General features: G+C 30.0%; 2 protein-coding genes across 2 annotated transcripts; both read left to right on the top strand.

The window, feature by feature from the left end:
- Positions 1-4,081: 4,081 nt before the first annotated feature.
- LOC132755514 (uncharacterized) lies at positions 4,082-8,707 on the top strand. Its single transcript, XM_060746391.1, has 2 exons — positions 4,082-4,184; positions 8,205-8,707. The coding sequence occupies exons 1-2, from the start codon at positions 4,082-4,084 to the stop codon at positions 8,693-8,695; spliced, it is 594 nt and encodes a 197-aa protein (XP_060602374.1). The 3' UTR covers positions 8,696-8,707.
- A 6,445-nt stretch (positions 8,708-15,152) lies between these two features.
- LOC132755513 (leucine-rich repeat-containing G-protein coupled receptor 5-like) lies at positions 15,153-19,507 on the top strand. Its single transcript, XM_060746390.1, has 3 exons — positions 15,153-16,025; positions 16,214-16,279; positions 18,134-19,507. The coding sequence occupies exons 2-3, from the start codon at positions 16,241-16,243 to the stop codon at positions 19,505-19,507; spliced, it is 1,413 nt and encodes a 470-aa protein (XP_060602373.1). The 5' UTR covers positions 15,153-16,025; positions 16,214-16,240.
- Positions 19,508-27,902: the final 8,395 nt, after the last annotated feature.

The raw sequence follows: 27,902 nt of genomic DNA, 5'->3' as shown, positions 1-27,902 counted from the left end.
TCGAAAAATTTGGGAAAATTTTTCACCCCAAACCCTTCCCTTCCTTTCCCCTTTAGGATTTCAAAAAAAATCCCACTTTGAAATTTAAAGACAAGGTTGAAATTAAAACAAAATTTTCCCTTACTGGGGCCGGGGGAAACTTAAAAAAATTAAATTTGTGATATGGGCCCAAATTTTTTTAACTCAAAAGATTTAAAGGTTCATTCATGCCCTTTATATCACTTTGGGGAAAAAATTTGAAAGGGCCCAAATTTGGGCCCCACCCAAAAAAAGGGTTGTTTTGGGGATCTAACCGGTAGGGACTTAGGGATTTGCTTGCAATATTTGAATTTTTGCTTTTTTATACTATTTTGTCTGGGCTTCTCAAAAAATTTATTTGAGGTACCCAACTTTAAAACTTCATAGGGGGGGGTTGGGAGGGGCATTTGGCACATAAATGATAACTCTACCCTGCAAATTTTTAAATTTAAAATTTTCCCCCTTGGGTTTTTATTTTTAAAAATTAAATTTTTTTTCCAGGGGGCAATAACTAAAAAACCCTTTGGGGGAAAACTAACTTTGGAAACCAATAAGGTGGCCTTTTGATCTCACTCAGGATGTGGGGGCAGGGGGGGCCCCCAAAAATGATAACTTTACTTTTCAAAGTTTTGATTTTTCCCCCTTTGTTTTTTTTTCCCCCCGAAATTAATTTTTCCCCCGGGTTTTGGAAACAAAAAACTAAAAAAGTGCTTAAAATGTCAAATAAAAATGCCCGGGGGTGGAAGATCTTTTTTTTGGGGGAGGAAAGGGTTTGGGGAGCAAAAAATGACAATCTTTTTCAAATAAAAATTTTTAAGTTAGGGGGCCCTTTTGGTTTTTTTTTTAAATTTAAAACCTTTTGTTTCCGGGGGAAAAACCCTATTTTCCAAAAACGTTTTTGAGGAAAATCAACTTGAAAAACTTCATGGGTGGAGAGTTTTTACTAAAAAAAGGGGTAAAGCACACAAAAATGATAACCAAACCCGGGCAAAAAAATTTTTCAGTTTTTTCCCCTTTTTGGTTTATTTTCAGCCATCAGTTTTTCACAAAAGGTTTTAAAAATCGGTAATAAAACTTCAGCCGTCAGTTTTCATAACCCAAAAAGACCCCCAAATTTTATAAATTAAATTATTTGTTTCTACACTTTCCTTTTCCATTGAGAAAACATATTGGGCAGGGGATGGCCAGGGTTTGATAGGGACGGGGTTTTGTTTTGGCGGGGGTCCAGTTTTAAAAAACCCGAGTGAACATGGGAAAAAATTTTTTCATAGGGTTTTTACATGTGTCAGTTATTTCCTATATTAAAAGGGGGCCATTTCTACCCGGGGCGCAAACCAATAATTAAATTGCGTTTCGGGTTGCAGTAACATCCTTAAAATAAAGAAAAGATTGATATTGATGTGAAATCCTTAATAAAAGGTTCTTTACCTTGAATTTTCAAAGAGCCTATTTTCATAATTGACTAAGGGAAATTTTGAAAGAGAAGCTAAAATAAATTTGTAATAAAGAAGGTTTTAAAAATAACTTAAAAAGTGTCAAAAATGTTTACGGAAATAAAAACGCAAATGTCAAATTAGTTTAAAAAGAGGGAAGAAAAGTATTGTAAATACATAATCAAACAATTTGATAACAGTCAGTATCACAAATTTAGAAGGCACACAACTATTAAATATTTGAAAATTGTATTGTAAAGAAATTTAGATTGTAACATTTGTCTAGTCTTAAAAACGAAAAAAAAAAAAAAAATAAAAAATAAATAAAACGAACGAAAAATAAAATAAAACGAAAAACCAACATGATTAATTTTTTATCCTATATAAAAAGCAAAATGGGAAAACTTACGAAAAAAGATTTGTTTAATAATGTGTTTCCATCCCCAAAATTTCTTTTAATTTATAAAGAAAATTTTCAAAACGAAAAAAGGTTTAAAGAACATCATTACATACAAACAAGAGGGGTCAGGGGATGCCCCTTTAAAATGGGTCCCCTTTGAATAGGGAAGGCTAAATTTTTATTTTATCATTAAAACAACCTTCAAAACCAATTTTTCAAAAATTTATTTGGAATCACATCAGTACCCTCTAAAAGTGTTGAAAAAGGGTTTTTTGTTCCATTTTTAAAGGGCCTGGGTGGACCAAATTTTTCGTTCCAAGTTGACCTTTAATTTGAAATTGACCTATACATCTTAAAAATTAACCTGTCTCCCAAATTTCCCGGGAAAATTCGAATTTAAAAAAGGTTTTCATATATTAGGGTTTAGTGAACTCTTTAATAACAGTTCATTCAAAAAACACATCGAATTATTTTTAAAGAGATAAAACTTGTATTCAAACGGGCTGGATCGGCATGATTGGGGCTGCTTTTTATTATTTATCATTTACAATCGTTTTACATAATAGTTTAAAGCCATAATAATAGCATTCGGCACGATATGGCCTTTATGGTGTTGACGTGCCGTTAAAAACAAACAAACAAAAAACAAACAAACAGGGTATGTACCATAGTTTTCTGAACCCGCAAGTGATCTCTTATTCTAAAAATTTGACAATAAAATCACCATTACCAAACTTTCTGACCCAATTTTCAAAGGATAAAAACAAGTAACATGTAGAGTATAAAAAGGATTTTTTCGATGTTAGGGCTATGTTACCTTGTTTTGTTTAACCAAGGAGCCATATCTCAAACTTTACCTAAAAATCATCATAACAACCATTCTGCCAATTTCAAAGGTATCTGAACTGGAACACTAACCCCCTAGAAAGTTTAACAATGTTATTCAAAAATAAAGGGCTTTGCGGTCCCCTAGACGACATAAGATGGACCTATATTCGAATTTTTGATCTACAACGATTGACAACTAATTACAAAACATTTTTTATCAATTTCTCACGGCAATGGAAATTTTTATTAAAACAGTAAACCTCTAAAGTGTTAAGCGAAGGTTTTTCTGTAATGTGAGGCTTTGGATCTAGTTTTAATCCTAGATGACCCATAATTTTGAATTTGCTCATAGAAAGCATCAAAATAACATTTCTGACTAAAAATCCAAGAGGTTATTAAGATTCAAAAACAGTATCATTCTAGAAAGGTTATAAAGGTTTTTTTGTCCCGTATTTTGGTGTATGACCTAAGAGTTTTAACCCGCTTTGGTGACCCATATTTGAAAAATTGACCTTAGAAACACCAAAACAAAACTTTCAGAATAATTTCCAGGATATATGGACAAAAGCAGTAGCCACCAGAATTTAACAAGATTTTTCAATTTTTAAGCGCATTGTGACCTAGTTTTTTTAATCGAGATGAAACCCATTTTTTGAACTCAACCCGAACAAGTGTTCTGTATAATTTGTGAGTTCTTTAGGGAGTCTTTTTAATTACTCTCTATTTTAGAATATTAAAAAACATCAAGACGATCATAAACTTTACTTTAAAAAACAGAAAAATATTTTTTTCTGCATCTATGTGGTTATAGAAAACAAAAGTATATACTTAATTTGTTAAGTATTAACGATAATTAATGTAACATTAAAAGGTTTATGTAAGTATAAGAGCATTAACTCTGATTAAATGGAAAAATGATGAACTAAACCCCCCAATGCATTTTTAAAAAATAGTTTCAAGTTTAAAATGTTTGTTTTTCCCCTTTAGATAATTGGTTTTTTGTTTTTTAATACGTTAAACTTGGGTTTCCCGCCGCCCTTAAAGCGAAAATGGCCCCCCAAAAATGCATAATGGCGACAGGGAACCAAATATTTAAGTCTTTTTTTACCTTTTTTCGAAAAAAGGGGGTTAAGAAAAAATCGCCCCTAATCTTTGGGCTTTCTTAGAAACGGACAGTTTGTCAAAGTTAACAAAAATCTGGGCATACCCCTTTAAAAACCTTTCCATTTAAAAAAGAAAACATGAAAAAACAAAAATAAAAATCAAAAATGTTTTTTTATTGGTTTTTTTCCCAATAAAAAAAGAAAACCCTACTCTTAAAAACTTTTGTTTAGAATTAAATTTAGATCTTTGCTAGTTTTTTTATGATGTTTTGTGCTTTCAAGTACGGTTTCTGAGACTGATGCCTAGGTCTCAATGCCGTCGATTTGATCTCTTTTCTACCGTCAATGTGAAAAGTCTTATGACTAATAACATAACCTGCAGCAATGGTCACTTACTTTATAGTTTGCTTTTTCCAGATTTAGTTTTTCTAAATTTTCTCAGATTTTGTGACTTCCCAATGTTTTGAATTACATTAAAAACAGGAGCAATAATTACAACTTAATTTAACTAATAAAATCCCCGATCAATCATGTCAAGGACGGCATGCGCTTAAATTTAAAACTTCCACTTTAAGAAGCAAAACTTCGTCTGCTAACACAATTTTATAAAAACTGATTTGGCGGGAACCGTCTTATCAATCTATGACATACGTTATAACAGCTTATCAAAAGTCAAAACTAAGCGGTCGCTTGCATAGGAAAGATTGAAGCTCGCTTTCATTTTACCTACAACAAATAAGGTACCTATTATTTCTTTGGTAAATATTCAGATACATATAAAAACAGTACAAGAAAAGCATTGATGCAAAGCATCAAAGGGCGTCCAAGCAAGAAATGCAGCAAGTGAAGATGAACTAGTAGACATATGATGACAAGATATTCTTATAAACTTTTCAATGGTTTTTACCAGAATTGTATATCACTTATGAATGAGCGGACGAAAGACATTGTTCATTATGAACTTTGATTGGCATGCTAGAGATTAGAGTATTACTTGTTATTTCTTTATGACCGTGGTTATTAATAGCAACGGATTTTGTGTGTTTGCGTTATTTATTTCTCGCCACTGGAAAGAGACCATATGGGCGAGCAACGGATATACATGTAAACAATCATTTATAATCCATATGTGTAACGCATGATCAACACCACACTTGTGTAATTGTCCCTTATTATGTTATCGATATTAGCGAAGACCCCCTCTTAAGGTATCTATTCAGACTTAGTAAAAATATGACACTGGTTATATTACCATGTTGATCATGTTGAGCATAATTTAACATGTTGATCATGTTGAGCATAATTGTTTATTATACAATAAATGTAATATATATTAATTTTGATAAAAAATTACAGATTTTATGAATATTGTTTTCTTTTCTTTTTTGTGTATTATGTGCTTTTTTATGTTTACTTACTTTTTTAATTTAAATTGTAAAATAAATTTTAAGAATTCAATTGTCATATTGACCGACGATTATAAGTAAAAAAGTAACTGGAAAAAGTCAGTAAATAATGGTTAATCTTTCAATATATAATATTGTTTATTCTTATATTCTTAAACCATGTACATTTGTATTTTTCTTTATCATTTTTTAAATTATCAATCAATCGAATAATTCATAAAATCTAATTTGTAACTTTGAATAATTCCTCAGCATCTTTACTAACCACGAATAAAATGTTTCAAAGTTGATAGTGTCGTATTATTACCATAAAAATGTACCTTTTTCTCAATTATTGTATATATTTATTGTTTTTATCTCATATAGATAAAATGAAACATGCTTTTGTTGTTGTTCTTGTTGTTTTTGTTTTTTTTTTTCGAATTGTATGTTTATGTATAATAAATATCAATAAATTTGAGAGTTGATCTGTGTTCATTAATTATTGTAACCAAATTAACTGACAAACATTCATTTTGGAAAAAAGCTTATTTATCTGTAAAATATTTGTTTTGTTCGGTAACGATATCATTAATTATTGTAACCAAATTAACTGACAAACATTCATTTTGGAAAAAAGCTTATTTATCTGTAAAATATTTGTTTTGTTCGGTAACGATATCAAACATCTACTCCAAAACCGGGAGAGACCGGACAATAAACGTGTGGTACTATTCGCCAGTCACTAGTAAATTCCGGTCAAAATAGACCGGGAGAGACCGGGAATTACCGATAGGAGCACATCCCTCTATAAATAGATTTTCGGAATATTTAGGTCATCAACTCATCATTCTATTTACAGCTTTCGGATAAATGTACAACAATAACATACCATAATAACCCACTGTGTAAATAAAAAAAGCCGAAGAGCGCGATTTATTGACGGAAAAGGTTATTAGTCCCCTACCGGTTTAACCGGAGGGGACTTTAGGTTTACCCTCCGTCCGTCTGTCCGTCTGTCTGTCTGTCTGTCCGTCTGTCAGTCCGTCAGTCCGTCCGTCCACAAAACTGGATCCCGCGATAACGCAAAATGTACTGAAAATATTTTAATGAAACTTGATATATGGATAGATGGCAGTATGGAGATTATGCACGTCTTTTTTTTTTCTTCCTTTGTTGAAAATTCTGGTTGCTATGGCAACAAATAGCCTGAAAATATGGCAAATTGAACACATAAACTGGATCCCGCGATAACGCAAAAAGTACTGAAAATATTTTTATGAAACTTGATATATGGATAGATGGCAGTATGGAGATTATGCACGTCTTTTTTTTTTCTTCCTATGTGGAAAATTCTGGTTGCTATGGCAACAAATAGCCTGAAAATATGGCAAATTGAACACATAAACTGGATCCCGCGATAACGCAAAAAGTACTGAAAATATTTTTATGAAACTTGATATATGGATAAATGGCAGTATGGAGATTATGCACGTCTTTTTTTTTTCTTCCTATGTTGAAAATTCTGGTTGCTATGGCAACAAATAGCCTGAATTTCAAGATTTCTGATTTAAATTTTTCAGCTTTTTCACTATAAATTCTTTATTTCTTAAGGTGTTTACTTCAAACTTTAAATATAAGTTTCTGGTCATCAACCACATCATATGTGACAAGGTTTACAACTCTAGCACAAAAATTATCAGTATTACCTCCCTTGAACTTAGAATTTTTATGAAAAAATGTTGTCTTTTTTAAATAACTTCTTTATTTCCTAATGTATCTACTTCAAACTTCATATATATGTTTCTTATTATCACTCAACATTTTTGAGAAGGTTAAATACTCTAGCAAGACTATTTCCAGAATTATGTCCCCCTTGAACTTAGATTTTTTTCGAGAAATTGGTATTTTTCACTCCAACTTCTTCATTCATTATAGGATTTACTTTAAAATCCCACATCGTAATAATATGACAAGGTTGTATAAACATAATTTCCTTACTAGGCAGGGAAACTTAACACATTACTGTGATATAGACAAACTTAGAACTCAAAAGATTTAAGTTCATTCATGTCATTCATTCACTGGTAAAATTGACTGGCCAATGGCCCATCAGAAAGTTGCTGGGGTTCTAACCGGTAGGGGACTTATGGATTGCTTGCAATACTATGATAATTGCTTGTTTCATTTGAAAGTTCGCTTTTCATTGTACCACGGATTAATTAATAATCAAGCACCTTCATACAGTTCGGAATGATCGGCTTTTATTATGAATATAATAAGAACATGTGATTCAAATAAAAAATATAAAAGCCGATGACTGTAATACACCTTTATAAAGTAAAACATGATTTTAATTACATTCATTTGTATTTTGTTATATGAGTGATAGTGTTAAAATGTCTCAAGACGTGTTTTGTTTCATTATAAGATATTAGTAGATCAATTATATAATGTAAAAGTCATGTTGAGTTAGAAAAACATCAGTTTTGGTTTTTTTGCCATTTAAATATGGAAGGGTATTTAAAGACAAAATCCACGCATGTAAATTACTTATTTCTGCTTGTAAATTAAAATCCATATATGTAAATGACGTATGCTAACGTTGTAAAGTAAAATCCATTCGTGTAAATTAATTATTCTTGTCTGTACATTACATGGATACAATGGTAAATTAATATTTCCAGTTAGTGATTATCAAATTAGGACATAGAGAAGGAATTACGGCGTAAAAAATAAAACATCAGCATTAACAATTCAAACTAACAAAATATGTATAATGAATGTTGCGTTCAGAATTTGTGTTACAAATCATATATTTTTTACTATTTTATTATCTTTTCCATACAAACGCAAAAGAAAATTGGACATAGAAATAAGAAACTGGGACAAAGAATATAAGAATATTATTTAAATTTGTATCAATGTATTTTACCTGCAAGAATAAGTAATTTAACATGAATAGAATCTTTACCTAAATTCTTCCATATTTAATAGTCCTAGAATATTTAAATAATTAAATAACTTTAAAATGAATTTCAGAATCAGATTATATTGGTTACTGCCTTCCTGGGGTTATCCTCGGCGTTTCTTCTCGTTGACAACTGTCCAGTGTCATCACCTTGCACGTGCTCTGGTAGTTCCGGAAGTTACAGCTACATTAGGTGTGGCAGTAAAAGTTTAACGAACATTCCTAATATCAAACAATCTAGTTCTCATGTGAACAAGTTATATTTGTATTTTTATTCAAACAAAATAAGCGTTATTCAAAATAATGCATTCAGAAATTTTAGCTCAATCAACGCTTCAGAAATAGATTTACAATTGTATAGTAATATGATACACTCAATTGAAAGCAATGCGTTTAATGGAATAGCAAATACTACCACAAGTCTTGACCTGCACAATAATAATTTAACAATTTTACCGTCGGCAATCCTAAATCTGTTTAATCTTAGAACTCTAAATGTTCTGGGAAATCCTTTACATTCTCTTGATAAGTTGATACATCATCAATGTCAAATATAGGTAGAAGTCTGACTTCATTTAGTTTAGATTTAAATCGTTTCACGGAATGGCCACAGGAACTGCATTACCTTCGAGTGTTGCAGGCATTGGCCGTAAACCACATACCGTTTCCGCATTTAGACATAAATGCTTTCCACGGATTTGAAAATACGCTGACATACCTAACTCTTGGTTACTCTAAACTCGAGAAAGTGCCTTATGATGTATGTCATCTCAGTCACCTTTCGTCATTGACATTTAGATATGATAATAACCTTCAGGAAAACAAGTCGTCTATTTACAAGCCATGTGGTAAGAAACTGTCTTCTTTGACACGCTTAAACCTAGATTCAAATAACCTCCATATGTTACCAGATGTTTTCAACCTATTCCCATCAATAACATCATTATCTCTTAATGATAATAAGCTTCAATACGTAGATATCAGTAAAATTCCCTTTCACTCGAAACTTACTACTATGTATTTGCAACGTAATCTTTTAGAAAGGATACCATACGCATTGAACAGGTTTAAGTTCTTGCAGACATTGTATCTTAACAACAATAAGATAATGACAATTGAAACACCTGATGTAGCAGGTTTGAGTTCTTTAGGTTCTTTAAGAATTCAAGGTAATCCAATTACGTATATAGATACAAACGCATTTAAGCATAATGTTAATTTACATTATCTAAATCTAGATGATACACATCTGGATCATGTACCTATTGCTGTCACCAACCTGACAAAACTTTATTCCTTTTATCTGAATGGAAGGCAAATTGACTGCAGTTGTGACATGTCATATTTGAAATCCTGGAATGTATCAGCTGTTTCGATCTTTCGTACAAAGTGTGCATCGTCATCTGAAACTATCAAACACTTCATCATGACTTCTCTACAAACATGTCCATAGACCCTATATTTTATTCGGATTACTTCCAATTTCCGTTTAAGTAACGTTAAGAAAGAGTTTTAATCTCCAGTCTGATTATGGTTTTGCTATAATTTACAAAAAAAACAACCCCTAAATATGAAATAACAATGAACATTAAAATCACCAGTTTCAAATTTTCAAAGTGTATACATGTATCTTTAAACTTTAATTTGTTTTGAATTCAGATTCGTTTTGCAGCTTTAAAAATTACACTAGCACTAAGTAAGTGTTACGATATAAACATATTATGTTCGTTAATGAAGTTTATGCTAAAACTAAGCTGGTGTGAAGAATTAGTTGTTTTTTTTCTAAATGATTCTGGAACGGGTCTGTTTTATTGATTCATTATAATGTATTATTAATTATCATAAAAATTAAAGTTAAGTGCACTTTGTGGAGGATTTTGATTTAACATTATATTTATATATACATTGATAGATATTAACATTTGAACAGAAATGTTATTATACATTATGTAAAATTATCAGTTATTCAAATCTTAAACAACTTTTCTAATATTGTCAATTAGTTAAGCACCAGTAAAATACGATGATATGGCATTTGAATATTGTTCAATCTAATGGTATTTGAATAGATTTCGATATTATGGCATTATAAAGGGTTTTTAACAAATCTTAGGAAATGCGAATGAGGTAAAATATCACGATGTTTATGTTGATGATAAACACAGAATCTAAAATAGATACTGATACAAAACGAATCTATTTATGTGTATTAAAACGAATTTTAAGCGAGGCATTCCCATTCTAGATTGAGTTTGTTTTATGTGTATATGACATGGTAAGATTATCATATGGAAGCGTCTAATACACTGTTTAGCTGATCGTTTTTATATGAAATATTTACTGTAAATTGTAGTACATAATAATTCAATAACTTTGAAATAAGCAACATCATGTGATTAATTTGTGTCAAGTATCTATACACTTATCAAAAATGTTAATCGTTAAATACATGTTCAAATATTTGCTATTGTCCTTGTATGCAAAATACACCTTTGTGTAGTGGTTTTGTTCAGTATTCATTTTATCATTATTATAATATTATGTATAATATATTGTTTTCTGTTAAGGTGAATTGGTTTATTACTTATGTACTTAGTATGATATGTGACAATATACCATAAACAAATGATATATTAGTATTGTTGGAGAATGTAAGATATATACTCGGATATTACATTGTTTATATAGCAGATAAGCAATTGTTCGAGAAAAAAAATTATTTTTCATTATTTAAATGCTCATACGAAATTGTGATCTCTATTATATGGTGGCTGAGTTTTACCATGTCGTAATTTTGCTCCGCGGGGCCAGATGAAACATGAAAATACGTTTGTTGTATTTTCATGTTTTCATCTTTAGCTACTTCGGGCGCCTGACGAAGGCAGAAAATATGACAAAATGACAAATTGACGCACTTTCGCGTTGCGGGGCCACAATCGAAAACACGAAAATCAGACAAAATGATAATTATAGACAAAAAGACTACAGAGCCCAAATCAGCCACCATATTTTTAACATTTTGTGCTTTTAAATATTTATAAAAATATACTTATGATACATTTCTGTTTTCTTGCATATTAGACATGGTCATCTACCGTTTTACAATGATGCTAGAAAAAATTACGCCCCCATATGTAAGACAACCCGCGTAGTTCAAATGACGTCATTCCCACGCGCCATGTTTAAATAAATTGCATTCTTTGAATGAAATTATTTTGCCGTTATGAATGAAGTTGTAAATTCATACGCTTCTATAAGAAAAAAAGTGCTAAACAAAATATTAGTTTAAATTATATCTTTCTGAATAATGATTAATGTGTTATATGCAAGAAAAAAGCAAAAGAACCAACCACTGGTTGTCGGAAAATTGACTTAATTATTCACACTGTGCTCGTTTTATGCTTTGTCTGCCCATATAAAGTTGGCGCTTATTGAGAGCTGTGTGGGGGACGACGCACTAACACTTTAAACGTCGTTGATTCTACTCAGGCAATCCAACTATTAGATCCCTTACAATATGATCTGCCAAATTCATTAATAACCCTTTAGTTTAAGTACATGTATTTAGCAATTGGTAAAAAAACGTTATAAAACATCGTAAGCAATTTTTTTCAATTATTATCTAGTAAAGTATATATACTCGTATATACACTTACTGCAAAATAATATATGTAAACTTTTCGAAGTGCTATTTCCAAGGTTTAATGATTGCACAAGAACTGCGCCAGAAAATGCCAATGACCATCTTATGGTGAAGTCAGGTTTTTATAAGCTGACTATTGCAATAACTGAAAGAGTTTATAAGCGCAGATGAGTATCTGTCTGGGAAGTAAGTTTATAATGAAATAAATATTGCGCACAAGCAATGTTTTAAGAAAGTACATACATTCAAATTGTCGGAATCATGTTTGCCTAGATTGGAACTATATATCTCTTATTTGACCAGGGAATACAGACCTTAGTCAAAAGTTAATTTTAGGATGTACATTTTCAATGACGTGTTTCAACAGAATAGTATCCAAAGAGTTTTAACAAGAAAACAATTTATTATGTGCAGACATTATAAGAGCGTTAGGAAAACTTTCAATGGACACTTTACTTAAAAAATATAATTAACTCTGACAAAGAGTGTCAATTATTTGACCATTGGTATATTGTTTTTGTAAATTGTTTTTTTCGTAAGCTTTTATCTTTTAGGAACATATCTGTTTTAAAGTAACACTACAAGTAAACTCAATGTATTACTAAGTTTATTATTAGATATGAATATTGTCCGATAATGTCTTGTACTGACACATATGAACTTGTAACCTTATCAAAGATAGCAGACACTTAAAAGAAATTGACATTTGATATGAACAATCACCCCTGTGAAATAGGCATAAGGTTTCTGAATACTAGTATTTGATGTATATGTAGCGTACTGCAATGCCTAATTAAGGTTAAAATGTCCGTTAATGCGATAAGAAATCAATTTATGTATGGGACTTGTCATTTGTATGGAACAAATATTTGAAAACAATTTTCAAATGCCGTAGATTTGAAAGGTCAAGCGGCACAATTGATCTTGTTATGGTTCCAAAGTAATGTTGCAGGTTTTGCTATCATGATGTAAATAAATATTTGAAATAGAAATGTTCTTTTCAGAAAACACCTTTGTTTGATTAATGTTCTTTAAAATACACTAAAATCGCAAATATCTGGTTTACGAGAAGCTTTGTATGTTTATGTTTTTATGATAAAATATTGTGTGCTACAAATATCTGTGTTTAAAAACCTAATCAAGGTGTTATTTATTCTTGAAACATATAGCATTATCTTTATCAAATCACGCCTGCGATATTTATCATTTTCTCTTCCACAAACAGAGACAGTTTCAAATTAAATGTAACGTTTTACTTTACACAAAAAACCTGCAGAGTTTGAAATTCAATTTGTACATAAACGCTAATGAATTTAGTGGTCAATTGCCTTTAATTAAACTATGAAAATATTAGGCACAGAAGCGTCAAGAAAACATATTTATAAATATACACTTGAATTAAAGCATACATATCGTGTTTTACGTGTGATTCAATACCATATTTTCCATTTACTTTTGAATATATTCCTTTCGTTTATTATATGTTCAAATCAGACGGATACAATATCTCTAGGAGCGCAGAATTTATACAGAGCTTAATAACCTTTAAATTGTGACCGTGTCATTTAATGTTTGTAAATGGTGGGGTATATTTTTATATACTAGCTAATTTTTTGAGATTAAGTAATATGAAATTTCCACAATTTATCATAACGCACCGTGAGTACGTATTTGTTTTACGTCAAACGCTTGCACGGAATAGTAGTAAAAGGCGTCTCTACACGCATCATTGAAGCGCTCATTAGGAGGAAGGATTAATGTCCAACAAAAGTTATACTTATATTCAGTCAAACCGTTCACAGACGGCTTTCAACAATGCACATGCATTCAATTTAAACTCACGTTATTAAATATAACTAGAACGCAATATACAGTTATGTAACATAGTATATTTTCTTGCCCCTCCGTACATTTCGACAATTCCAAAAAAAACAAAAAAACAACTGACATCGCCACATATATTCCTAATGTAAGAAGTCAATGTCTTAGTGTATTGTTTGTTCATCATACAAATCGATACTTAAAAAGCAAAGAGTAATTTGTATTATTACAATCCATTTGATTCTGAAGGAAAAGTGAATAAAAGTCAACTTATGCATTGCTCTGCCATGCTTTTCTAAGTTTTTATTTTTGATTAAAATATTAAAGGCTGAACAGTACATATGTACTTGCTTAACTAACAACACTGAATATAAAGTGAAAAAATTAGACCATCTATCAAACTATACATGATCGTAAAAGTTTAATCTGTAGACAGGAAAACGTGACATCAATTCTTTTCTATGAGATACATGTAAATTGTCTACTCGTGCGTCATGATAGAGAAGTTTTAAAATGAAATAAAGTCAAGATTTTATAAGGAATTACAAATACCTTAGGACTATCCTTTATCAAAAAGTGTTAACATCGCAGCAGCAGCAACAACAACAACAACAACAAAACAGAGTTCCATTGATCAATTATTGAGTCTTCCATTTTATATGCATGTTCCAATAAACTTATTGATTAGTGTGATAAAATTATCACCAAGACATTTAGTGTGAGACAACTTCTCTCTTTAACACATAGGATGGTCGATTGAGTCGATTGTTTGGATATTCTGTTTATTAAGATTAGATATATATTACAGATGTTATCCCCAGTTAAATTGAAAACACACCATGCGACATTAACGATGACTTTATTCCCTAAGACGATAACAAAAAAGCACAAAAATCAACAACAAAAAACACTCACACACAAAATGGATAATAATAATAATAATAATAATAATAATAATAATAATAATTTGTTGATATATTGTAAACGGTTGCATGAAAACATACAGCTCCTTATATCGGTAAAGATGGTCTTTATTGGTTTAAAAATCGTTAAAAACTTGCCCGTGCATTCAGTCAAGGATGTACTTTTTTATCCTTAAGATCTTTCAGCACATCATAATATTTTTGTTTGTGGTATTTTAAGTTACTTTTATTTTATCTTTTTCTAGTTATGTGTTTTCAGTATTCCTAAATGAATACTTTATAATTACCCTTAGGATATGTTGCATGCTTTACAAATTGTCTTTTGGCGTCTCAGCTGTGATACTCTGGCTTCATAACCTCTGAGCCCCTTAAAGAATTCCATTTTGTTTAGTTCCGCCCATTGTTTTCTTGTTTAGGGCACACTCATTCTTTTACTTGTTGGGCTACATACCATTTTTTACAGAATGGAACACAATGTCACATTGAATGTTCCATAATAATCGTCGTACGTGGCGATTTTCATTTTCAAATTTATATTTTGAAATGTTAATTAATGCTTAAGCCAGTGCCAAGGTGCGTGCTAAATTAAACCGAACTTGCAATATTCTCAGTCTTGCAGTTTTTGGCTTCAGTATTTTCTCTCTATGTTAGACAAGCACAAGTTTGTACTTACACTGAGTTAACTCTCTTGACATGGTTTAGTAAAAGTTATTGTAAACAAGTATATGATCTGCCATAAAATTTATACAGGATGTAAATAAATAACTCTAGAGCTTTCCTCATATAAAATGATATGTGATGAAATACAAAATTACGCATAAAGTGACATTGATGACGTTAAGGTTCAGTGTTGTTATATTTTCTTCGGGATTATTGATTTCTTAAGTGTTGAAAATTGAGAATCGCTCTAGCCGGTGCTAGGAGACGGGAGGAATGTTGCATTCATGTAAAGACTCAATCCCAATCAAATCGAGTCTGCAATTTTCATGTAATTTTGTTTGGATTAATGCTTCCGAGGGATCACACTTTATCCAGATTTTATACTTCACAACAGCAGGTGTAAAGATCTTTGTGGTAGCTGTAAAAAATGCCCCTAACTTCACTTCAGTGTTGTTATATTTTTTCTGGTCCATCGGGATTATTGATTCCACCATTTTTTAGTGTTCAAAATTAAGTAAAGATGTATATTTACTTATAAATAGTTTGTTTTTTTCATTCGCCTAGTTAAGGATTATATGAAATATCAATCATTTATATCATATTCAATCATCAGTCCTACTTTTCCCAAGGACGTTGTAATTGTCATATTTCGGTCATCACACTGATAACCAATGTTACCTGTTAAGAATGATAGGTCATATGCTGACACGACATTATCAAACCTGTCTTGACTGGGATCGTCTTATCATCTATAACACAAAATGTAATAGTCCGAGAGCTGGACAATTGCTTGTATTTTGAAGACTTTACCTCGCTTCTGTTTCATCTACAGCTAATAAGGTAAGGCTTACTTCATAAATCTATGACATGTAGTTCCTAAACTGTTTAAATAATTAAAGGGAAAATGCGGTATGTTTAATATCTACATTTTTAAAACATGTAACATTTTGTTTTAGTTTACTACAATTGACTTCTATTGATAGCTAAAAATTGCTTTATTTTAAATGCATATCATCTTTTCATTTTAGGTACTAGATACTAGAGGTGAACTTTATATGACCGTAGGCGCAATCAAAATGAGGATAACCATAATTGTAAGTAGGATGTACGGTTATATTTATTATCTGCTGCGTGGATATGCATGATGCCCAGATTCAATGCGAAAAACGTGAAGTGCTAGGACATGTCTTGTTTATTTTGAAAGTATGAAACTCAGGCGTGTAGGCATAAAACACATATCGGTGCTATGAGGACTGCCCCTCAAAGTCTTTGACAATTGCTGTAAATAAATAATATAACGCCCGAGCCTAAAATAATTATGCACAAGTGTATCGCCATCCATTTGAAGTAAAATAAGAAACAATAGTTCAAGTCAGTAAACAAACGCTAAATATGAACGCAACAATACAGACCTGAGGTGTGAGTACGTGGCCCACGCCAAAAATTATCATTTTACAAACCTAAACAATTCATTTCGAACAAGGTAAGAATTTGATGCCGCACTGTTATGACGTTGACATTTACTGTATGTCTGACGCTATTTGACAAAGGTCCAAAATCGTAAAACATAGAATATTTAGTGTTACTGTTTACTTCATACTGTGCTCATATAAGCAATCTGACGCTGACGCGTCTCAGCAGATGATTATCAATTTCTGATTTTAGTCTTAATTGATACCTACCGTCATGTTAAAATAAAGGAAAAAACTGTGAAAAAGTAACACAATATTTTGTGATCGTTGGTACACAAGTATCTATGAAATATGTAAGAGGTAACGAAAAAACACACACCAAAAAAACACAAAGAAAAACAACCCCCCCCCCCAAAAAAAAAAAAAAATAAATAAAAAAAATGCGAAGATGATATGTAATATATATAATAAAAATAAAAATATTATATAGTAAACAATTTGCAGTTATTTAGAAATTTCAAACTATATTAAATTGACTGTGTCGATTATTTCAAAAGACAATTTGTGAATGTCTCTATAAGTAGGTGGCTTGACATCAAAATTGACTCTTCAGAGAGATGATACTTTTATTAGGAGAAAAATTGACATAATTAACATAATGTTATTATAATTTAAATATAATAAATGTAATTATGACGTTGGAGCATGGGCGGCATTGCGTCGCGAGATAGTTTCATTTTTTGTTCTGTGTAGTCAAATTCAAATATAATGTGCTATAATATTGTATGATTACTCCGCAGTTGCAAAGCAAATATCGTAAAAGTTTTGTAGAAGCCCTTTAAGTATTTTGTATTCAAACGATATTGTGTATGACGTAATGGGACAGCCATCGTACATGTAATGCTACAGTAATTGTAAAACACTAGAGCCCGATTAAAACGATGAACTTCCCGTAACAGGGTTAATGTGTAGGGATATATATAGATACTATAGTAATATCGAGTTTGAATGGTTAAATACTTTTACATGTAGTTGTGTTTATGATAATGCTAATTAAAATATTTGTTTAAGTTACATTTGGGTGTGAATATATTTATTTGGCATCAATTTAAAAAATAATATTTTAATGTTATTAGCAAAATAAGATGATAATTAAATTGTCATTATGCCAATCCAAAAGTTAGTAGTCAGTGATCATTTTAAAATCAAAGTAACGTGATATTTTGCCATGACTGTGTTCAAGGTTATATTTTACTTTAGAAACATAATTTATAATCCACATGACCAACGAAAATTTCTAGATATCTTCAAGAATGTTTTATTCTCAAAGAGATTGGGGCATTTTTTAAAATCTTTTATTGTATCATAATGTATCATTAACATGATTCATCATAAATCATTGATCAATCGCTGTTATGGTCTTTTGAAATGTATTACTTAGTCAACCCAACTTGACAGCGAACAAAACATATAACCTCATTTTAGATCAACATTGTCTGCCTCTGTACATGACATTAGATGTGATATTCTTTTCAGATTTCGATCATATTGCTTGCAGCATTTCTTGAGTCACCTTCAGCGTTTCTTCTCGTCGATAATTGTCCAGTGTCGTCACCTTGCACGTGTTCCGGAAGTTCTGGAAGCAGCTACATAAGATGTGACAGTAAAAGTTTATCGAGCATCCCTACTTTTAAACAATCAAGTTATCATGTTAATAAGTTATATCTGTATTTTTATACAAATAAGTTGAGCATTATTTTCAATAATGCATTTAGAAATTTTAGTTCAATCAACGCATCAGAAATAGATTTACGACTTGATGGTAATAAGATAAAGACAATTGAAACAAATGCATTTAGTGGGATTGAAAATACAACAACAAGTCTTCATCTGCAAAGCAACAATCTAACAACTTTACCCTTGGCAATAGGAAATCTTTTCAAACTAAGAAGTCTTAATATTCTTGATAACCCTTTGCATTCACTTGATGAATCAGTTATGTCAAATATAGGCAGAAGTTTAACTTCACTTAGCATAGACCTCAATCATTTTACAGAATGGCCACATGAACTTCATTTCCTTCGAGTGTTGCATTCATTGTCTGTAACTCACATACCCTTTTCGCATTTAGACATTCATGCCTTTCATGGATTTGAACAGACATTGAATTACCTTTACGTTATTGAATCTAAACTTGAAAAGGTGCCCTTTGCAATATGTTATCTCAGTCATCTATTGTCGTTTGAGTTTAGTTATAATAGCAACCTAGAGCAGAATAAATCCTCAATTTTAGAGCCGTGTAGTAAAAAACTGACTTCTGTATTAATCTTAAAATTAGATTCGAATAACCTCCATATTTTTCCAGATATTTTTTCTTTGTTTCCATCACTAACATCAGTATCTCTATATAATAATAAACTTCAATATATAGAGAACACTAAGGTCCCAAGTAACTCAAAACTTACCTCCTTCAGTTTGCAACTTAACCATTTTGAAAGAATACCCTATGCGTTGAACAAGTTGAAATCATTATCAACAATTAACATTTTGGAAAATCATATAACGACAATTGAAACACCAGATATAGCAGGACTAACTTCTTTAACTTCCTTAACTATTGGTTACAATCCTATCACATATATATCACCAAATGCATTCAACCTTAATTCTTATCTCAGAAAAATAAGTTTAGAACATACAAATCTTGACCATGTACCTGTTGCAGTAACAAATCTCACATCAATGCGGCATTTTTATCTCAGCGGAATGCCGATTGATTGTACTTGTGACGATATGTCATATTTAAAACAGTGGAATGTATCGAATATTGTGACCTTTCGAGCAAATTGCTCATCATCCTCGGAAACTATTAAAACCTATATCTTGAATGCTCTACAGGCATGTCCATAGAACTCAACATCATGTCTTTCATCATGCAAATTTACTATATTTAGTATCTAAGAAAACAAAGCAGTTATTGCAAGTAGAATAATGTAATTATAAGGTGAACTTTTATCATTGAATGTCCTAATATATTGATAAACATTTTAAAACAGATTAAGGAGCTCCACTGAGGTCAAAATAAAATTATCTAAAACCTAAAATTTGAAGTTCTTACATAGATCAATTCAAGCACATAAAATGGAAAAAAAATATCAGCAAAGAATAATAATGAAGAAATGTATTCATAATTAAATTGATTATTGATTTTCTTTGCGATTCTTACCTCGATGGTGAATAACGTTGCATCATTTTTATTTTATATCTTTTTGAAAAAACAAAATCTTCTACAATATTCTGAAAAATTGGGTAACGAAATGATCTCAAAATTTGCACACAAGTGATAAGTCAAGACCTACAACCAATGGCACTAAAATCTAGGAAAACAATACCAGTCATGTCAAAACCTTTAGTGAAGTCCCTTTAAAAATATTATATAGAAGTAAGGTAGATCATTTAGTTGATATTTTCGTAGTGCTTTCTGAAACATGATACACCCGTTTTATTAATAATTCGTGCCATTTTAGACACAACACAATCGAAGATTTAGAAACGAAACTATTCTTATCAGCGTATAAGAAATCAACTTACTGGAGTCTAGATTAAGAAAACAGAAACAGCGCTTTTCTATTTGTCACGTATATCAAAACAGCTAGACCTTGTTTTTATCATACTCAAAAATGAGATTAAAAAGCACGAAATTTAAATTTTGTTTCATGAGATAGTACAAGTAGATGTTCAAAGTTAAAACAGGGTGTGATCACAAGTGTAGATAATAGATTTTGTAAATACTGGTTTCAACATGACGGCATGCGTTTTTAGAGTTTTTTTGAGAATTATATTGTATAGTAATATTAACTAGATTACGATGTTAGATAGTAAAGAAAGAAAATTTCTGTTGTATAATAACGTATTGGAATAGACACAAATGGATTACCGATAATATACCTGTAAAATGCTTTTGATTTCATCATAAGATATAGTTTGAATTATTTAAATTTATTTGTTGACTGTAATTCATAATATTTTTATTTATTGTTATATTTAAGACATTAAGGCCAATATATTGTTTTAAGACAAAAACAGTGTGTATATGTAAAGAAAGAGAAAGACCGGCAAAGTTAAGTTATCACGCAGTGAAGTGTCAAAAATATTGGTCATCTGTTAAGCAGATAAAAAGGTTTGAAATGAGATAGCAAAATATTTTTAAATAGAACATGATAACTGTGTGTCTATACAAAACATTTGTTTGAACAAAAAGAAATAAAGGGAAAACATTATCCTTAATCAAACCTTTGAATATTTAATATTCCTATAAGAAAATATAAAAATCGAATTTGATCATTTTATGCTTCTAAGTACACAATCTGAAACATAGATGATATTATCAAAAGGATGGAGAACATTTGGTATCTCAAATACGAACACTGAAATAATATGTAGAACTTGAAAAACACAGAATGAATGAGCATTGTGGATCTTTGTTGTGCTATTTCACACAACTAAAATGATTTCTTTCCTACATCTTAATTTCCTCAATTTCTTAAATCATTTTATGTAATCAGCATATCTTTAACAGTCTAGATTAACATGCTTCATTGATTCATAGTAGTTATACCCGATTTCTATTTGCGGTAACTATGTGTGAGGTTTTATTTGTTAAATATTTTCAATTAGAATAAAAAAATGTTAGTCTTTGTTGTATTTACGAATAAGGGTTGTTATCCATGCTAGTTTTGCGTACTTTGTTTAATTTTAATTTTGTATCTTTTGCACAGATTGCACGAATTAGTATGTATTTGCGATACAAGTATGTTCTTATCACTTATGTTTTTCAATGTGTCGAACTAGTAAACTTTTTGTTTAAATATTAGCACAATTCAATTTCATTCAGGTGGTGGTGCTTTTTAAGAGTTGCGAATATCATGCTATTAACAAGACCTTCATTATTTACGTAATTGAAGTATCTGATTACAGTTTAAAATCATTAGAATATTTCTTTGCAGTTCTGCGATAGTTAGTATAAATTAATTTGAATGTTTTCATTGGGATAATTAATTTTGCAATTATCTGATATGAAGTAGATTTTTCTGACATTTGTATGAATAAAGAATGAATACATAAAGGTTACTGTTATTGTCATCGCATCGAAAATGAAGTGTTTTGAGATAGATAATTGTTCAAGTTGAGCTATTTATGGGTTGGTATTTTTGTCATTTTCAATCATTGTATATATATTTATATTTACGGATTAATTGTTCTCTGCTTATAAACTATGTATAGCTTAAAGATTTTAAATAATTATAATTAACAAACTCAGATTGGTCAGGGGCGCACTTATACGTACTTATAAATTTTAACCAGTATTTTAAATTATTTTTATAAACATTTGATTTATTAGACTGATTAACAGTTTGCTGATTTACCGAAGTAAATGTGTTACGATTCTTTTGAAATACTGTTATCCTATTCGACAAATATATTTTCAAACACTAAGTTTTCTTTTTACTTTGCACACAATGTTTTGTTATGCTTTCTTTTAGAGATTTTTTTTTTGCTTCACCGCATAAGTTATGGATATTCGTTGATAATGATGACATACCTGTAAAATTACAGTAAAAATTACAATCACTTGTAGTTAATGAGTTTGTATGTATTTTGTCATTAAAATAAATGACAATTATTTATCCAATCTTTCTAACTAAATACTTGTAAACATATGTATTTGAAACATTGAGATTAAGAATTATATATGTACCGCTGTTAAAATTGTTAAGTACTCAGTCAACGGGATTATAGATAAACCCTGTGAATCAAGTAAAATGTTAGAAGAGTTTGTATTGGTTAAATATAATGTTGATAAATAGTAGCTTAACAACATAAATTTATAGAATATTCAAATATGCATGATCAACTTAATCTAGTAAATAATTATAATTGAAAATACAGCGATCACATTTATGAAAAAATGGCAGACTAAAGGATTTTGTGAATCCACCTTTTTCTTTCATATCAAAACCTTACAGATCTATATCTGTTACAGTTTTTCCAAACGCTTTTCCTTTTCATATATGCTGTTTTGTTTGTTGTTTCTTCATTACTATGGTTCTTTCTTTCAAATTTAAGGTATAGTGAAGATAAATAAAAATTCTTCTTTAACTGATAAAAAATAATTGATGTACAGTAGTTGTATTTTATACATGACTTAGAAAGTGTCATTGTTTTAAACAAGATAGTGATACAACATGATAGAATTTGAAAATGGAAAGGTGTAGATGCCATTTGTATCATTGTCATTTATACATATAATACCTTAAGTAAGCTAGCAATAATTTGGCAAACATTTGTAAAAATTGTTAAAAAATACATGTATTTATTTGTAAATATTTTATGGTGACAATAAATTACAATTTTATGCCGTGAAAAGTCTTAGTTATTCTTTAATTCTTTAAACCAAATAAAAGAAATTTACACATATAGCAAAAATTCAAAACTTGTCCTTTTCAATCAAAATATTTACCACGGCCCAATTATATTCTTTGTTTCATGTGGTAAATGTGCTAATGTTTGATTATTAATGTGCATTTTCATTATGATGATCGATATTTGTATAATGTGTGCTTATTTATTGTTCCGACAAATGTACCAAATAAATGTAAGAATGCTAATGTGCATATTCATTACGTTGATAAGTATTTCAATGTAATCATGTTTATGTGCACATCATTCTGCTGGAAAGTGTTCCAATTAAAACAAGTTCATTACTTATTTGTTATGCTGACACGTGTTCTAATGTAAACATGCATATGTGTTCATTTTTTTGTGCTGACAAGATTGAAAATTTAGTTGAAACAGATATACATTGCGTTTTACATTTTGCAACTAGAAAGGCCTCAGATATAACACAAATGCAATATATATTGCTTTTGATACAATGATACTGGAACTCCAAAGCATATCTGTCGATATTCGTAGAGTCGATTCGAAAGTTTTGTAATGTTGAAACTGTTATGGCATGATATTGAAATCCATTGTATCTTGCCGGACTAGTTTTTCTAAATTTAGCCAATACACAAAATTAAAGGGGAAGTATGTCGAATTATTAGGTCAAAAAAGTATAGAATAAACAAATTAAAATAAGTTATTACGTTGAGATGCAAAATGATGAAACTGTTATGTCTGCATCTGAGGAGAATGCTGACGATTGTTTATCGAAATATATTCTGATGCTTATTGCGTGTTTGTCCTCATCTCGAATTCATACAGATTTACTGTTTGAAATTAGCTGTGCGTGCGAAAAGGTGAAATATATGCTATGAATGATTCCTGACTTTTGATGCAATTTATGTCTTCCTTAATTGTTAAGAAAGTAGAATAAATATATACAAATGCACCTATAAATGAAATATTGAGAAATATTAATGAAATATTATGCTTATTTTCATTTTCTGTATTTTCTCTGTAAAATTTATTTTCCACTGCAATGAAACATATTTCTCGTATTTTCACTGATATCTTGCCGGACTAGTTTTTCTAAATTTAGCTAATACACAAAATTAAAGGGGAAGTATGTCGAATTATTAGGTCAAAAAAGAGAAAAAAGTATAAAAATGTTATAAGTATAGAATAAATAAACAATTCAAGTTCATTCAAATTAATGCTGGATTTATTTTACCTCATGGTATTGAAATAATCATACTTCACTCCTGGCTACCGCCACTCATGAAATATTATATCTGTACAACTCAATAAAAATAAATCAAGTATTTATACTAGAAAAAAGATAGAATGTTCTATGTGAATATGTTACGAGTCATGTTTAAAAAGATTTACTTTCTATAATATTAACAATTGATGTATATTTTGGTATAACGAACGTAGTGAGCATATATTTTAATCATTTAAAAAAATGACACACTTTATTATAATACTAGTATTCCATAAGATTACAAATAAATATGAACTTAAATTTGAATTTCCAACAAGATATCTTTATGCATATGATCATAGAGAAATTTGTAAATTGTGAGAACTTTTTAACAATTTATAGGGAACATTTAATAGCATGTCCAATGCGTTTGTGACATTGTGATGTAAACGTGTTTTTGTTTAACATACAAGTGCATTTGCGTCCGATGATAAAGCGACAGAATGTTCGATGGAATATACTTACTTTTTACATACTTAAAAATGAAATATTGAGAATTATAGATGAATTATAGATGAAATAAAATGCGTTTTTCTATTTTCCGTATTTTCACAGTCAACATTTTTAATTTTATTGCCTTTAATTCCCGTTTCGGCCCCTTTAAGTTCTTATCATTTACTTATTACATATCCCTTCCATCATTTCAGCGCCCCATTTTTAGTTTGGTGATTTCTGGTTGCCCTGCTGGTGTGACTGTCTTGTGTCCGGGCTGCGTTCTGTGCCTTGTTAATTTTTATTCTCGTTTTTATTTTATTTTTGTTGTTTATCTGTTTTCCATTTTAAAATCTTTAGATAGAAAACTGTACCAAAATTGTCATCATTTTTTATCGGTTGGATTGTTGTTATAACGAGAAATGTTTATTAGAAGGAATTTAAACATGTTTGAATTTTCATATGACATACTAAATTGGGGACAAAGAATAAAATCTAAGAAATTGCACAGATTTCTTCCAAAAGATATATATTGATCTTTTCTTTTCATCTTGTAAATTGTATTTCTGTCTTGTCAATCAATATCCCTTATCTTCTCTGATATATCTTCAACAGTAATCTCTAAGAATTTTCCATCAATTTATTGTTGTTTTTAGGTAGAGATTGCAAAGGTTCTAAATATAGTTTTTGTTGTTTTACACATTCTAGCTATAACTTAAATGTTATGCTCTTTATAAAAATGTGTTTGTATATGCTTACTGTATATACTAGTAGTTATGTTGTACAAATTGAAATGAATATTGTTTAAACCAACCAGTAGCTTGTATCATTTGACGCTAAGAATTTAAGGTTTCAAATCACTATTTCATTTCTTTCTGCTCTGCTTTAAAATCACATACACATTCAATATACGCCAGCAACATAGATATTGCCATATTAAAAACAATAATGGGTTTTAAGTTAGACTGTTTCCTAAATAATCCTCGGGAAAATGATGGAGTAGATTTTAATGTAAGAAGTATTACCGTCTTTAAATGCATTGCCCTGGCTGTGAACCGAATATTCCTGGAGGTATTTCTAACCTGATTCCTCTCAATTATAATCATTAATTCCACAATTAAGTCTTTGATTGTTGTTAAAATTTAAATGTATGTTCCCTAAAACACGAACCTTTTTATGTTTTCAAGTTAAATGCTCAATTATATTAATCATATTCTATAAATGATGCAGAGAATGTTTTCCTTGGTGGATACAATCAACTCAAAATGTTGAAAAAATATCTACTGCGCTTAAAAGATGAAGTACGTTGGTTTCATCTTATCTTTGATCTTTCAAAGGAATAAAAGTTACAATATTAAAATACTTTTTGTATGTTAATTTACAGATCATCTTCAACTAAATGAAATGCATATTTTGGGGAAAAGTGCTTCAAAATACGTAGTGTATATCCCGAAGTTTGTCTATTGATATATTTAATTAACTTTAATGTAAAAAAACACACAGTTCAGTAGATTAAATTCTGTTTGATGTAAAACATCTATGTTAGATCTTACTGATAAATCTAAAATCGTACAATGGATAACTTCTTCAAAATAATTTTAAATCAACGGAAAATGAATATCAGATAACTTTAAGTTTAATGTATTTGATTCCAATTACTTGCACAGAAAAATGATTTTACAAAATCTCTAGAAAAACATAGATATAGTGAATACTGTAAACGCAAAACAAGTTAATGTGTGTGATGTTGACGATACTGGCAATATTTTACTTTATATATATAAATATGGAAATCCTGTAACACTGCAAATATTAATTGTGCAGTCACTAAGGTCTCCTGTCAATTTTTCTAAGAACTATATAACAGAATTGCTGTAAAATTGATAATTGAGAGTCTCTATGTACCTGAGACACTCTTTCACATTATACAAATTATACACTTTCGTAGTAACAGACAAGTATTCGAAATGATAAGTAGAGTATTAACTTCTAATTACTTCCATTTTGCTACCGATTTCGAAGGATAATGGGTATGGCGTAATGATATTTCTTTGTACATTGTATTATACTTAACCCTAATTATTACTGAGCCGTAACTATAATGCATTGTATAGCATTGATAAACATTCTTTAATTTTATTCATTAATAACTCTTTTACATTAGGATGTTTAGTACATACGCTTAACATAAATTACTTTAATTTTGTCATTGCCGGTGACAAAATATATCAAAATTCAAACTATCTTGAATTAAAACCTGCTGCAGCCCATGCTCCTTTATTAAATACTCATAAATTGTTGCATCTGTTTCGATTCACTGATAAACGTATGCAAAAACTGATAATATGACAAGTATCTAAAACTATTTAAGATAATATTAAAATAATATATAGGATATTGAAGATCTTTTAAAATTGCATATGACGATGGCATTATGTTTCTGATGTTTTATGTTGAAATTTCCACTAAGATTCTAAATGATTTACTCTAACATATTGATTGCTATATCTTTACATCTTCAAAAAGATGAAACTATAAACATTAGCATTATAATCTAAGCGTACATTAATATGTTATATTTATTTTTAATCTGAGAAAGTTTTGTGTTTATATCTCAGAAAGTATTCTGATAAGTAATTTTGGAAGTGCAGTCAAGTACGAAAAAACGGTTAATATATATAGTTATTAAAGAGTACCATGTGGATATGTGATGATAAGTTACAAAAAAGAGGACAAACACATCACTGATCATGAGTTAACAGACAGAATGTGGTATAAGTAATTCAATGTCAATGTTGTATCTGGAAGAAGATCATCATTCTAGAAGCAGCCACTTTTCAATAACAATATGTTTTCGTTTTTCATTTTTAATGTGTTTATTTATCTAATTGCATAATAATATTAGAGTTATGTTAGCTGTTTTGATCCAGTAATAGTATCAAATTTAAAAGTGATAATTGAATAAGACGGTTTTTATTACAACTCTCAGGTTAGTGGCCAATTAAGACAAATAACAATTCATTGGATGGAACATATGAAGTCGGTTTGTAACTGTGTAACTATGCCATTCTCTGTCTATTTTATGGTAAATACAATCTGTATTTCTTCAGTTATTTCCTTTTTGTACAGATAAAGTCACATCAATACAATTTAATAATCATCCCC

Source organism: Ruditapes philippinarum, unplaced genomic scaffold (genome assembly GCF_026571515.1).
Source record: "Ruditapes philippinarum isolate M1 unplaced genomic scaffold, ASM2657151v2 ctg12263_1_1_1_1, whole genome shotgun sequence".
NCBI lineage: Eukaryota > Metazoa > Mollusca > Bivalvia > Venerida > Veneridae > Ruditapes > Ruditapes philippinarum.
Note: the sequence above shows the minus strand (reverse complement) of the source record. Positions and strands in the feature narration are given on the sequence as shown.